At 47.4% G+C, this 11,835-nt stretch overlaps 1 protein-coding gene across 1 annotated transcript; it reads left to right on the top strand.

The window, feature by feature from the left end:
- Positions 1–9,178: 9,178 nt before the first annotated feature.
- Positions 9,179–10,453, top strand: Becn2 (beclin 2). Its single transcript, XM_048436388.3, has one exon. It carries the CDS (start codon positions 9,179–9,181, stop codon positions 10,451–10,453), a length of 1,275 nt encoding a protein of 424 aa, XP_048292345.3.
- Positions 10,454–11,835: the final 1,382 nt, after the last annotated feature.

The raw sequence follows: 11,835 nt of genomic DNA, 5'->3' as shown, positions 1-11,835 counted from the left end.
CCCTTACCCCTCTTTCTTACCCCCTTTCAGCCCCCTCCCTGGTTCCCTTCCCCTTCTCCCCCTTCCTCTATCTCCTGCCTTTGTCCACCCTCTGTGTCTCTGGGGCAAATATTCTCCTTTGTGCTGAGAACTTGGTCTTGTGTACTGAGTAAGCAGTGAAATCCTTGGCACCTCTCTCAGCCTTTGTAGTCCTGTGTGTAACGTGTGGCTCCCAAGTATCTCGTGAATGACAATATATTGTCATGATTTAAAATAATTATCTCCATGTTTCACTACATAGCCAAACATAGAGGTACAAACTTGTAATCCCCACCTGGGAATTGAGGTTGGTGTGTCGGGAGTTCAAGGTCATGCTTGGCTATGGTTTGAGTTAAAATTTATAAGTTGAGCCTTTAATCCCAGCACTGGGGAGGCAGAGGTGGGTGGATCTCTGTGAGTTTAAGGCCAGCCTGGTCTACAAGAGCTAGTTCCAGGACAGGCTTCAAAGCTACAGAGAGGCCCTGTCTTGGGGGAAAAAAAAACCTTAAAAGTCGAGTTAAAAGATATGTATGAGATCCTTCATATATATCCTGCACACACACAAACACACACACACACACACACACACACACAGCAAGACCAGAGAAGAGCGAGAAGACCTCAGGAAGTTGTCTTTCTTGGGGGTTCATCTGAAATGAGGAGAGTATTGGTATTGATGAATAGGGATCCCAAGGATACCTGTGCCCCCTTCCAATGAGAGACCCAGCATCTCAGGATACATCCTGTTCCCAGAACAGCACCCACCAAAACAACACACCCTAGATGGCTACACCTTCATTCGAAGCCTTTATCTTGTCTTTAGGCATCTTCCAACTGCCTAGGTTCAGAGTTTTCCTTCATTTTTCCAAGGCTTGCCCAGGTATCCATCGATACCCATGTTCCTACCTCCTTTCCCTCAGACCAAGACTCAGGGTGGGGAGAGCAGGGCTGGGGAGCATCAGTCAGCTTCAGGCCTCTAACCTCCTCTCTGAGTTCTGGCGTGCAATAGAGTACGAGACTACTGTGTGACAAAACGTTTCCTAGGGAGACAAGACACACATCTCCTTGCCCTAGATAGGGACCCCACAAAGCATCAATACCACTGAAGTCCAACTCGGTGACCCAACGAGTTTTATTGGGGTTACTTACAGGGATATGTTAGTAAGGAGTTACCAAGGCACCCCAGCATGGGAGCCAGCTCACAAAAGTTGGAAACCTGGAGTGCACTGCACAGTCTGCAGACAGTTCAGCAGATTTGCAGAGAGTCCTTCCCAGGTACCTAGGTCGGTCTAAGCCAGTGGTCCTCGGCCTTCTTAGTGCTGTCACCGTTCAATAGTCAGTTCTTCATGTTGTGGTGACCCCAAGCCACAAAATTATTTCTACTGATACATCATAACTGTTATTTTGTTACTGTTATGAACTGTAGTATAATATCTGTGTTTCCCGATGGCCCTTAGGTGAACCCCCTCCCCGAGGGACGGTGACCCACAGATTGAGAACCACTGCTCTAACCCTCTCTCAGGCAACTCAGCTGGTGTCTGTTTCTTCCAGGCAGCTGGGCTGCTCTCAGAGTCTTTGCAGACACTCTCGTTTCAGGGTCTTCTTGGCAGTGCAGTTTTTCTGAGAGTGTTCTTGTGGCTGGGCTCGCCTGACTCTGCCCAGAGACGGGCAGTCCTGGGGAATTTGTTGTTCTTCACCTCCTCCTCATGGAGCTCCCCTGTAGGATGAAAGGTTTCAGTCTCCCAGGACACTGTTAGCAAAGACACAGGAAAAGTCAGGTGTCACGGCTCACATCAGTGATTCCAACACTTGAGAGGCAGGGGGCAAGAGACTCACCATGCATTTAAGGCCGGTCTAGGCTACATAGTGTGTCCTTATTCAGGAACAAGAAAGATAACAATATTAACCAAAAAATAACTGAAAATGAACAGGAGGACAGGCCCAGACAACTCAGAGATCAAACCATGGTTTGAAGTCCCAGCTGTTCTATGCCTTCCTATCTCAGGTGTCCTGTTCATCTCCGACAACCTGTCTTAAGACACAGATGGAGTCTGTGCCCTCTGCTGCACTATGGAAGGCCCTTCCTCTGAACTCCCTGGTGGTGGCCTAGCTTCCCCCAGCCCTGCCGAAGGACCTGGGGTTGTCCTGAGACTGCTGTACTCTTGGAGCCCCCTTTGTCTCTGAGACCAGTGACATCTCAAAGAAAGATTGTTTCTCCAGTCCCAGCCTCTTGTTCATTATCTTCTCACTTTTCAAGACAGGGTTATTCTGTGTAGCCCTAGCTGTCCTGTAGCTCACTTTGTAGACCAGGCTGGCCTCGAACTCACTGAGATTCAGCTCCTTCTTCTTCTTCTTCTTCTTCTTCTTCTTCTTCTTCTTCTTCTTCTTCTTCTTCTTCTTCTTCTTCTTCTTCTTCTTCTTCTCTTCTTCTTCTTCTTCTTCTTTCAGAGACAGGGTTTCTTTGTGGCTTTGGAGACTGTCCTGGAACTAGCTCTTGTAGACCAGCCTGTCCTCAAACTCACAGAGATCTGCCTATCTCTGCCCCCAGAGTGCTGGGATTAAAGGTGTGCACCACCACCATCTGGTGAGATTCAGAATCTTCTACCTTTTTTTAAAAAAATTATTTTACATTATTAGAGTTTTGCTTGTATGTATTTCTGTAAGACACTGTCAGGTCCCCTAGAACTGGAGTTACAGACAGTTGTGAGCTGCCATGTGGGTCCTGGGAATTGAACCCGGTCCTCTGGTAGAGCAGTCAGTGCTCTTAACCACTGAACATCTCTCCAGTTCTCAGCATCTTCTCAGAGGCACTGCTTGCTGTCTTTTGGGGACACTTATCTTCTGACAGGCTAACACCATCTTTAGAGCACTTGTTTGATCTGGAACTGACTTCTCTGGGCTGTGTCTCTCCTCTGCACCAGCTCCCTTTCCTAAACGCAGGCTTTCTCTTGGGTGAGTTTCTTGTGTGCTGCAGTCTTTTGTAAAGAAGGAATTTCTCAGAGAGAGGGATCCTCTAGGAAAACATGGCCTTCTTGGGAGCCTCCTTTTCCCTTGGCTCCTGTCTCTCTCGTCACTCTTCCTCCTGTACCCAGGGGCCACACTGATGCTGGCTCTCCGTTTGATGAGTCAGGAGCTCCAGTTCCTTCTTGGCCCCAAGAGACTGCTGTGTAGTTTGCTCAGGGCATGAACTGACCCTGTCATCTATGCTTGTAGACTCTCCTGTACAAAGGCCTGGGCAATACCTGATGCCTCTTTCCCTGCCTCCGACTGTTATGTCCCCAAGATGGATGGGTCCTCATCTTTGGAGACTGAGGATAGTGAGTTAAACACCTCTGTGCTTGAGTCAGAAGATAGGAGCTGGGGTGGACAGAGAACAGGGGTGAGGGAGAACATGGGTATACCTGACACATTGGAGGTGTCACAAGGAGGGTGATGAAGTCCGACCCTGGCCTTATTCCCTTGTCACCACTATTTAAGGTTCACGCCACGCTACACATTGGATTTCCCAGGTGTCACTTCACAAAGCCCCTAGGTGTCACCGAGTTGCAAACCCCTATGAACTCCTTGGTTCCAGGCTCAGTTTCAATCAACAAAAGTTCATAGCTTATCGATACAGGTTCTGTGCTGAACATGTTGTGGGTATTCAGCAGAGAAGACTACTTGGACTTGGGTTTAGCCAATAGAAAGTCTTTATTAGCCAACCGGCCACTACCCTAGGACCTGGTGGAGCCCTGAGCCTTTCTCAGGGTGAGCTTTTAGTCACAGAACCCATATTCTGGGCCGACATGCTTCAGTTAACAAGAACAGTTATCCAGAAGTGGAACTGCAGAAGCCAAAAAGCAAGGTTAGTAAGTTTAGCGACCATCCCAGAACTATGGACTTTGATGGATTCGGTCTTTGTTTTAATTTTGGCAAGTGGTACTGTCTACCTGCTTAGCTTCATAACTTGAATGATACTTCCATCATGGAGTCGGTTATGCAAAGGTCACAGGACCTGCTAAGTTTTGAGACCCTGATACAATTAGAAGGAGTGAGTAGAGACAGCCTCTGTCCCTTTCAGCCGGTCAGATGTGTTCAGCCTGTGACCCCCCAGCTTCCTGTGACAAAGGACAATGATGAATGCAGCCCAACACAAAAGCACAAGTTTCCAACACCATGAGCTTTTCTTGGGGTTGCTTCTCTTGTAACTCTTTTGGGCAGTTGGTAGATAACAATGACCCGTGCCAGTATCAAAAGGTTGGCCACACCTGTGTAAGAGGTGGTCAAGCTTTGTCAAAGTTCACACAGCTCCGCTTGCCAGATGGTTCTGCAGCTGAGGGCTACTGCCACCAAGCCTGGGGGGCCTGACTTCCATTCTGGAAACCCACAAGGTCTAGAAGGAGAGAAAGAACTCCCGCAAGTTGCACTCTGACCCCCATACATGCGCCACAACACACATGTACTCTCATGTCCCCACAGAATAACTAACTGGGAGAAACAACTTTAAATAGCCCAGTAGTAGGCGAGCTCAAGGTTGAGACACTATTCCTTCCATCCCCCTAACCAGCTGTATGGGTGTTGCTGGGACTAGGGAGGTTTGGGTCAGTGCTGGGGGTGTACACTGAACAAAAAATAAACAACAAATAAATAAAAACAAACAAAACTGTTCCAGGAATCACCTTTCAGTCCAAGGAGGTCTCGTCAGCTCCTCCCCAGCCTCTGGATCTTGGGAAAAAGAAGGTAGGATGGGTGTAGTCCTCAACTGAGCTTCTCTTAGTTACAGACAGTGTAGGGGCAAGGTCATCTTAGGATATATACCCAAAAGTGGTATTATTGGGTCTTGAGGAAGGTTTTTTTTCCTAATTTTCTGAGAAATCACCACACTGACATCCAAAGGGGCTGACCAGCATGCATTCCCACTGCCACATCCACTGCTGTCACGCCGGTGTAGCAGAAATGCTGACTGGACGGACTGAGGCTGGAGGATTAGGGGTCTGTGCTCCATGGAGTTTATGCCCTGGGCTGTTCTCTGGCAATCAGCTGTGGTCCTGATGCCACCTGAATTGCCATCTGCACTGACTCGACCCTCGCTGTCACTGGCACCACTGAAGCTGTTCCTTTCTTATTCTTTTGTTCTATTCTCGTATTTTGCCAACAGACCATGCTGTTCCAATGAATGAAACTGCTGAAAGCCTTTAAAGAAGTAGCTAGTTCTGGGAATTGGGGGTCATCGTTAGGATAATTCCTTAATGATGTGGGGCAGAAGGAGTTAGTCTTACTGGGAGAAACCTTAGAAGCCTTCTGCAGAGAAACAGTTACAGCAGCCCCCACTAGGCATCTGCCTGGGAAGACACGTACAGCTGCAATTAGAAAGCAGATGATGGTCGCCCCCACGCTGACCCCAAAGTCTGGTAATTACCTTGATCCATTCCCATACACAGAAGGCCTATAAGGCCTTTCCTGTGGGCAGAAGAGGCCTAAACTGATAACAACATCCGAGCCTGGGAATCAGGAAGAGAGTTGAGATCAATGGTGTGAAACAGTCTCAGAGAAGTGTGACATCATGTCTTTGAGCAACAACCACAACTAGCGTTTAGAATAGACAATGGACACATAAATTTGCTATTCTTGTTAAATGACAGTGCTGTTCCTTTTCTTTGTTTCTATTCTATGATCTGATGACGTATGCCTTTGCCAAGTTCCTTGGTTGTAAAAGTATAAAAGCCTTAGGCTAATTAAAGTGAAGCCACAGCAACATATTCAACTACATCGAGTGTGTTTGCTTGTCATTTCCTTTGCCGTATCCTGAAATCTCCTGTCCCTTCGTCCTGTTTTCCCTCAGTCTGAGTGTCTCCACGAGAGACGGTCCGTGGCATCCCACCAGCAATGCAGGAGTGTTCCCTTTACCCCACAACCTCTCAAGCATAAGTTGTCATCAGTGTTTTTGATCTTGGCCATTCTTACAGGTGTAAGATGGAATCTCAGAGTTGTTTTGATTTGCATTTCTCTGATGACTAAGGATGTTGAGCATTTCCTTAAGTGTCTTTCAGCCATTTTAGATTCCTCTGTTGAGAGTTCTCTGTTTAGGTCTGTACTCCATTTTTTAAATTGGATTATGCGATCTTTTGGTGTCCAATTTCTTGAGTTCTTTGTATATTTTGGAGATTAGACCTCTGTCTGATGTGGGGTGGTGAAGATCTTTTCCCACTTTTTTTTTGGTAAGTGCCATTTTGTCTTGTTGACCGTGTCCTTTGCTTTACAGAAGTTTTTCAGTTTCAGGAGGTCCCATTTATTAATTGTTTCTCTCAGTGTCTGTCTGCTGGGGTTCTATTTAGGAAGTGGTTCCCTGTGCCAATGAGTTAAAGTGTACTTCCCACTTTCTCTTATATAAGGTTTCATGTGGCTGACTTTGTGTTGAGGCCTTTGATCCATTTGGACTTGAGTTTTGCATACACTGTTTTTCAAAAACTGGATCTGTATGTTTACATAGCCCTGAGCGGGGGGTACTGGAGACTCAGAACTGACTGTGAGCTGGCAGTGGTGGTGCACGCCTTTAATCCCAGCACTCCAGAGGCAGAGGCAGGTGGATCTCTGTGAGTTCGAGGCCAACCTGGTCTACAAGAGCGAGTTCCAGGACAGGCACCAAAGCTAAAGAGAAATCCTGTCTCGAAAAACCAGAAAGAAAAAAAAAAAGAGCTGACTGTGACTTTGTATGTAGTCCAGCACTTAGGGGAATAATATTAGGACTGGAAAAAGGCGGGCTTTGAGGCCTACCTTCCCAACTCTGTGATCTGTAGAGCAGGAGCGTCGCAAATGTCTTCGCAGCTGTTATTGCTCAAGTCACAGCAAATGCTCGGTCATGGCTTTATGCCTTGTTCATCTTCTGCTTCCTCTGGAGGATTGACTGACAGAAGAGGTTCTGTGGTTAATTTAAAGAGGATGCTTCTTTTGGTTATTGCTTCAGAGCTGCTTTCAAGAGCTCATAAGGGTGAAAAAGAACTGCTGCCTAGTTCTTGTTGTGCGTGGTGGCACACGCCTTTAATTCCAGCACTCAGGAGGCAGAGGCGGGTAGATCTCTAGGAGTTTGAGGCCAGCCTGTTCTAGAGAGCAGGTTTCAGAACAGCCAGGGCTACACAGAGAAACCCTGTCTGGAAAAACAAACAAATAAACAAAACGTCTCAATGTGTAGCCCATGCTGACCTTCAACTCACAACCCTCTCACTTCAGTCTCTGAAGTGTGGGTCTCCAGGCTTGATTCAAATTTTGATCTATGGCTAAACTGATGGTAAAAATCTCCAAACTGTTTTTGTTTCCTTAATTAAAAAGAGAACGTTTAGCCAGGCAGTGGTGGCACACGCCTTTAATCTCAGCACTTGGAGCAGGGACAGGCAGATCTCTGTGAGTTTGAGACCAGCCTGGTCTACTGAGGGACTTCCAGGACAGGCCCCAAAGAAAATGAGAACATTTTCCATGCATGTATGCCTGTTAAATTACGGTGTGATAAAGAATTCTAAGTGTATTGCGCAAGCAGTTTTATGTTCATAGGTCAGATTAGGATTCCTGGAGGAGATGCCTCCATGGTAAAGGTCCTTACCTCCAAGGGATAGTTTGAGTTTAATCCCTGAAATCCCTAGGGCAGAGGAAGATATCCAACTCTTGAGAGTTATCTTCTGACCTCCACATCGTGGTACATGGATGCTTCCCCCATGATAAATTATCATATGTTCAAAACCTGATTTTCAAAGGGAATGGAGAGCATTTAGGGGGGTGGAAAGTATGATACACTTAAGAACTAAAATCAAGCCGGACGGTGGTGGTGCACACCTTTAATCCCAGCACTCGGGAGGCAGAGGCAGGTGGATCTCTGTGAGTTCGAGGCCAGCCTTGTCTACAAGAGCTAGTTCCAGGACTGGCTCCAAAGCAACACAGAGAAGCCCTGCCTCAAAAAAATTAAAAAAAGGAAAAAGAAAAAAAATCAAGTCATGAGCAGAGACAGGAAGAGCAGAACTCACAATCTGGACCTTGGAGTCAGACTGAGACACTCAGGCTTCTTGTTAAATTTATATATACATATATACATATTATATGTATTTGTTTTCTCAAGACAGGGTTTCCCTGTGTAGCCCTGTCTGTCCTGAAACTAGGTCTGTCACCAGGCTGGCCTTGAACTCACAGAGACCCGCCTGTCTCTACCTCCACTACGCTGGGAGCAAAGGAATAAGCCGATGCGGGGTTTATATTTGAGATAGGGCCACTTAGAAGCCAGTGTGGTCTCAAAGTTACTAAGTAGTGGAGGCTGGTCTTGAACTCCTGATTCTTCTGCCTCTAACTTCCTAAGTGCTGAGATTACAAGCATGTGTCTCTGTGTTTTTCATTTCTGTGACATTCTTGCTATGTGCCGGCATGGCCTGGCACTCACTAGGCTGACAACAATCCTAGGATGTGTCATTATAGCTTTCTCCCCTTCCCCACTTTGTAAGACACAGTCTCAGTACAGGCTCCAGGTTGTCCTGACACTGCACGGTTTAGCCTGGTGACAAGCTCCACTTTCACTGGGTGTGGCAGTACACACCAATAATCCTATCACCTGGGAGCCAGAGGCGAGTGAAGAGCAGCCCGGTCTGAAAGGTTCAAGGCTACAGATAACAGAAAACTCTGCCTCAAAAAAAAGCCAGCAAACAAACTCAAGATCCTCTTGCCGCCACCCTTGAATGCTAGAATTCCAGGCCTGTGCTGCTAGACCACGGAGAATTTTTCTAAAAATGAGATAAAGGAATTAAGATTTTTTTTGTTTATTTGTTTTTCGAGATAGAGTTTCCCTGTAGCTTTGGAGCCTGTCCTGTCTTGTACACCAGGCTGGCCTTGAACTCACAAAGATCCACCTGACTCTGCCTCCCGAGAGCTGGGATTAAAGGCGCGTGCCACCACCACCTGGTGCCTTAAGCATTTTAAGGTGGGATAGAGCGTGGCCAGATTTGAAGTAGAAATTAGTCTTAAGGTGTGCCTTGAAAACTTTAAAAGGGAAAATGCAATACAGTTAGCATCTCCTTCTCCAGAGAATCGCAGGTAGCCCAGGAGGGAACTGTGATAAGGCAAGGAAGGGAAGGAGGAGAGAGAGGTCTCCAAAGACTCACTGGACTGGAAAGAAACCTAGACGCTGGTGGGAGTGCAGATCTTTAGGATGTCTTCCACCTCCTTCCTGTGCCAGCGCTGCAACAAGCCCCTGAAAATCTCACAGGAGCTCTGGGCAATGCAGAGAAGGTCCTTGGAAGCCCAGCATCATGCCAGCCCCTCCCCAAAGATGCCAGTTTCTGGGAAGCAAAGGGCCAGGACCTCCAGAAGACAGCATCCTGACCGTGGCAGGACATCCCAGGAAAGTGCTTGCTGCACCTTCACTCTGCTTGGTGAGCCGAGCACCCAGAGAACTTTGGACAGTATCCAAAATACTATCTTAGAGACCTTTGAAATCGTCTCTGGCCAAAAGGATGTGGAACACCCGCTCTGTGTGGACTGTATGGACGGCCTCTTGGAGGAACTAGATGCCCAGCTCACTCTAGTTGAAGCTGACAACCAGAAGTACAAAAGTTTCGTGGAGAGAGAGTCCTTGGTGAGTGAGGAGGAGCGGGAGGCCTTGCACGTGGAGCTTCGGGCGGAACTGCAGAGTCTGGAGCAGGAAGAAGCAAGGCTGGTTCAGGAGCTGAAGGACGTGGACCACCAGCATGCAAGAATAGAGGCCGAACTAAAAGCAGCCGAGGCAGAGAGCAGGGAGCTCGAACAACAGGAGGAGCAGCATTGGAAGGACTACGCTGCCCTTACAATGGAACAGCTGGAGTTGACGGACGAGCTGAGCAGTCTGGAGAACCGGTTGGCGCATGCCCAGGGGCAGCTGCAGTACCTGAGCAAGACCGACATCTTGAACATCACGTTTACCATCTTGGATGACGGTCCCTTGGGCATTATCAACAACTTCAGGTTGGGCCGCCTCCCTCGCATTCAGGTGGAATGGAAGGAGATCAACGCCGCCTGGGGACAGACAGCCTTTCTGCTCTTCACCTTGTCCAAGATAGCAGGACTGCAATTCCAGAGGTACCAACTAGTTCCCCGTGGGGACCATTCCTACATCAAGTCCTTGACTGATGATGGGATGCTGCTGTTGTTCTCAGACGGGAGCCACAACGTCTTCTACGATAACAAGTTTGACCGTGGGATGAAGGCCTTCCTGGACTGCCTGCAGCAGCTTGTGAAGGTGCTGGAGAAGGAGGAAGGCATCTTCCTGCCCTACAGGATCCACGTGAAGGGAGGTATGCTGGAGGATGCCACAGGCAGTGGGGAATGCTACTCCATCAGGACCCACCTGAACACGGAGGAGGAGTGGGCAAAGGCTCTTAAATTCATGCTTACCAACTTAAAGTTGATTCTTGCTTGGGCTTCCTCAAGGTATTATTGTAAGACGTAACCAAACTGAAGCCATTTTGAATAGGGGTCAAATAAAGTTTAAGTTTCCAAGACCTCTGTAGGTAAATGATATCCTGCTTGGCAGAGAGAGACTTATATGTGGGTACCTGATTTCCTGGTTTAAGTTAAGATATGAGTCGGGGGCAAACCGAGCTTGGGGCTCGCAGTTCAGCTCCTGAGTCTGTCTTGTGACTCTGCCCAATCAGTAGCAAAAATAATTTTTTTGTTTTCTGCATTGACTTGTGTGTGAGTTGTGTTGACTCCAAGTGGACTCTAATGCAGTCAAAATTAACTCATTTTCTAAAATACTAGGAAACTGGTACAAGAATAACATTTGTGCATAGATGGTTTTTAAACATAAAGCATAGAAAGCCAGCCTACAAACCACAATCCCGGAGAACTTAGACAATAATGTGGACACTAAGACTTACATAGATCTGTTCTACATGGAAAGTAGAAAGTAGAAAAAGACAAGATCTCCTGAGTAAATTGGGAGCATGGGGACCTTGGGGGAGGATTGAAGTGGGCGGGGGGGGGGGGGGGGAGAGGAGCCGAGCTCAAAACAAAACCAAAGACATAAAATCCTGCATTAAAAAATGATGGGTAAAGAGATGAGAGAATTGGCGGGAGATGAGTGGAGTTGGGGTAGCGGGGAGAAAAAGCTAGTCTGAGCTTTCTAAGAAACTGTGGTGGTTCTATTGTGTGGAGTGGACCTTTGGTGGGCAGCAGTCATGAGATCAGGCTTCGGGATTATGTGTTTGTTTTCTCTAAGACAATTTCAATAAACGTTTATATTTTCTTAAATGATTCAGAGTGTGTCACCTTTGAGGTTGGAATGCCTAAAGCTCATGCCGGCCTGGCATTTTATATTTCTATACTTCAGCCTCTGCCATAGGCCGCTGTAGCTTAAGAGCTGTCTCTGGTATTTTGAGACAGGGTTTCTCTGTGTAGCTTTGGAGCCTGTCTTGGAACTCACCCAGTTAGAACAGGTTGGCCTCGAACTCAGATCAGCTTGTCCCTGCTTCCCAAGTGCTGGGATTAAAGGTGTGTGCCACCCCCACCTGGTGAAAGTTGTCTCTTAATTGCATGTGTCACATTAAGATTACTTTCTTAATCTATAGGTCTATAGCTCTGGCTAGCCTGGAATTCTCTGTAGACCAGGCTGCCCCCTAGTTTAGAGAACTGCCAGCCTGCTTCTGCTTCCTGAGTGCTGGGATTAAAAGCGTGTGCCACCACCCAGGACATCTTGTTTGTTTGAAATTGGCTTTGAAGCCTGGGGATACAGTGGGATGCAGAAGTGAGAGGGTCCAGAGGAAGCTCCAGGATGGGTGGGAAAGGATTAATGAAGACGCCACTAGTTTCCAGGGAGACAATTCTGTCCCC

The sequence above is a fragment of the Myodes glareolus genome, chromosome 5 (genome assembly GCF_982192425.1).
Source record: "Myodes glareolus chromosome 5, mMyoGla1.1, whole genome shotgun sequence".
Classification (NCBI taxonomy): domain Eukaryota; kingdom Metazoa; phylum Chordata; class Mammalia; order Rodentia; family Cricetidae; genus Myodes; species Myodes glareolus.
Note: the sequence above shows the minus strand (reverse complement) of the source record. Positions and strands in the feature narration are given on the sequence as shown.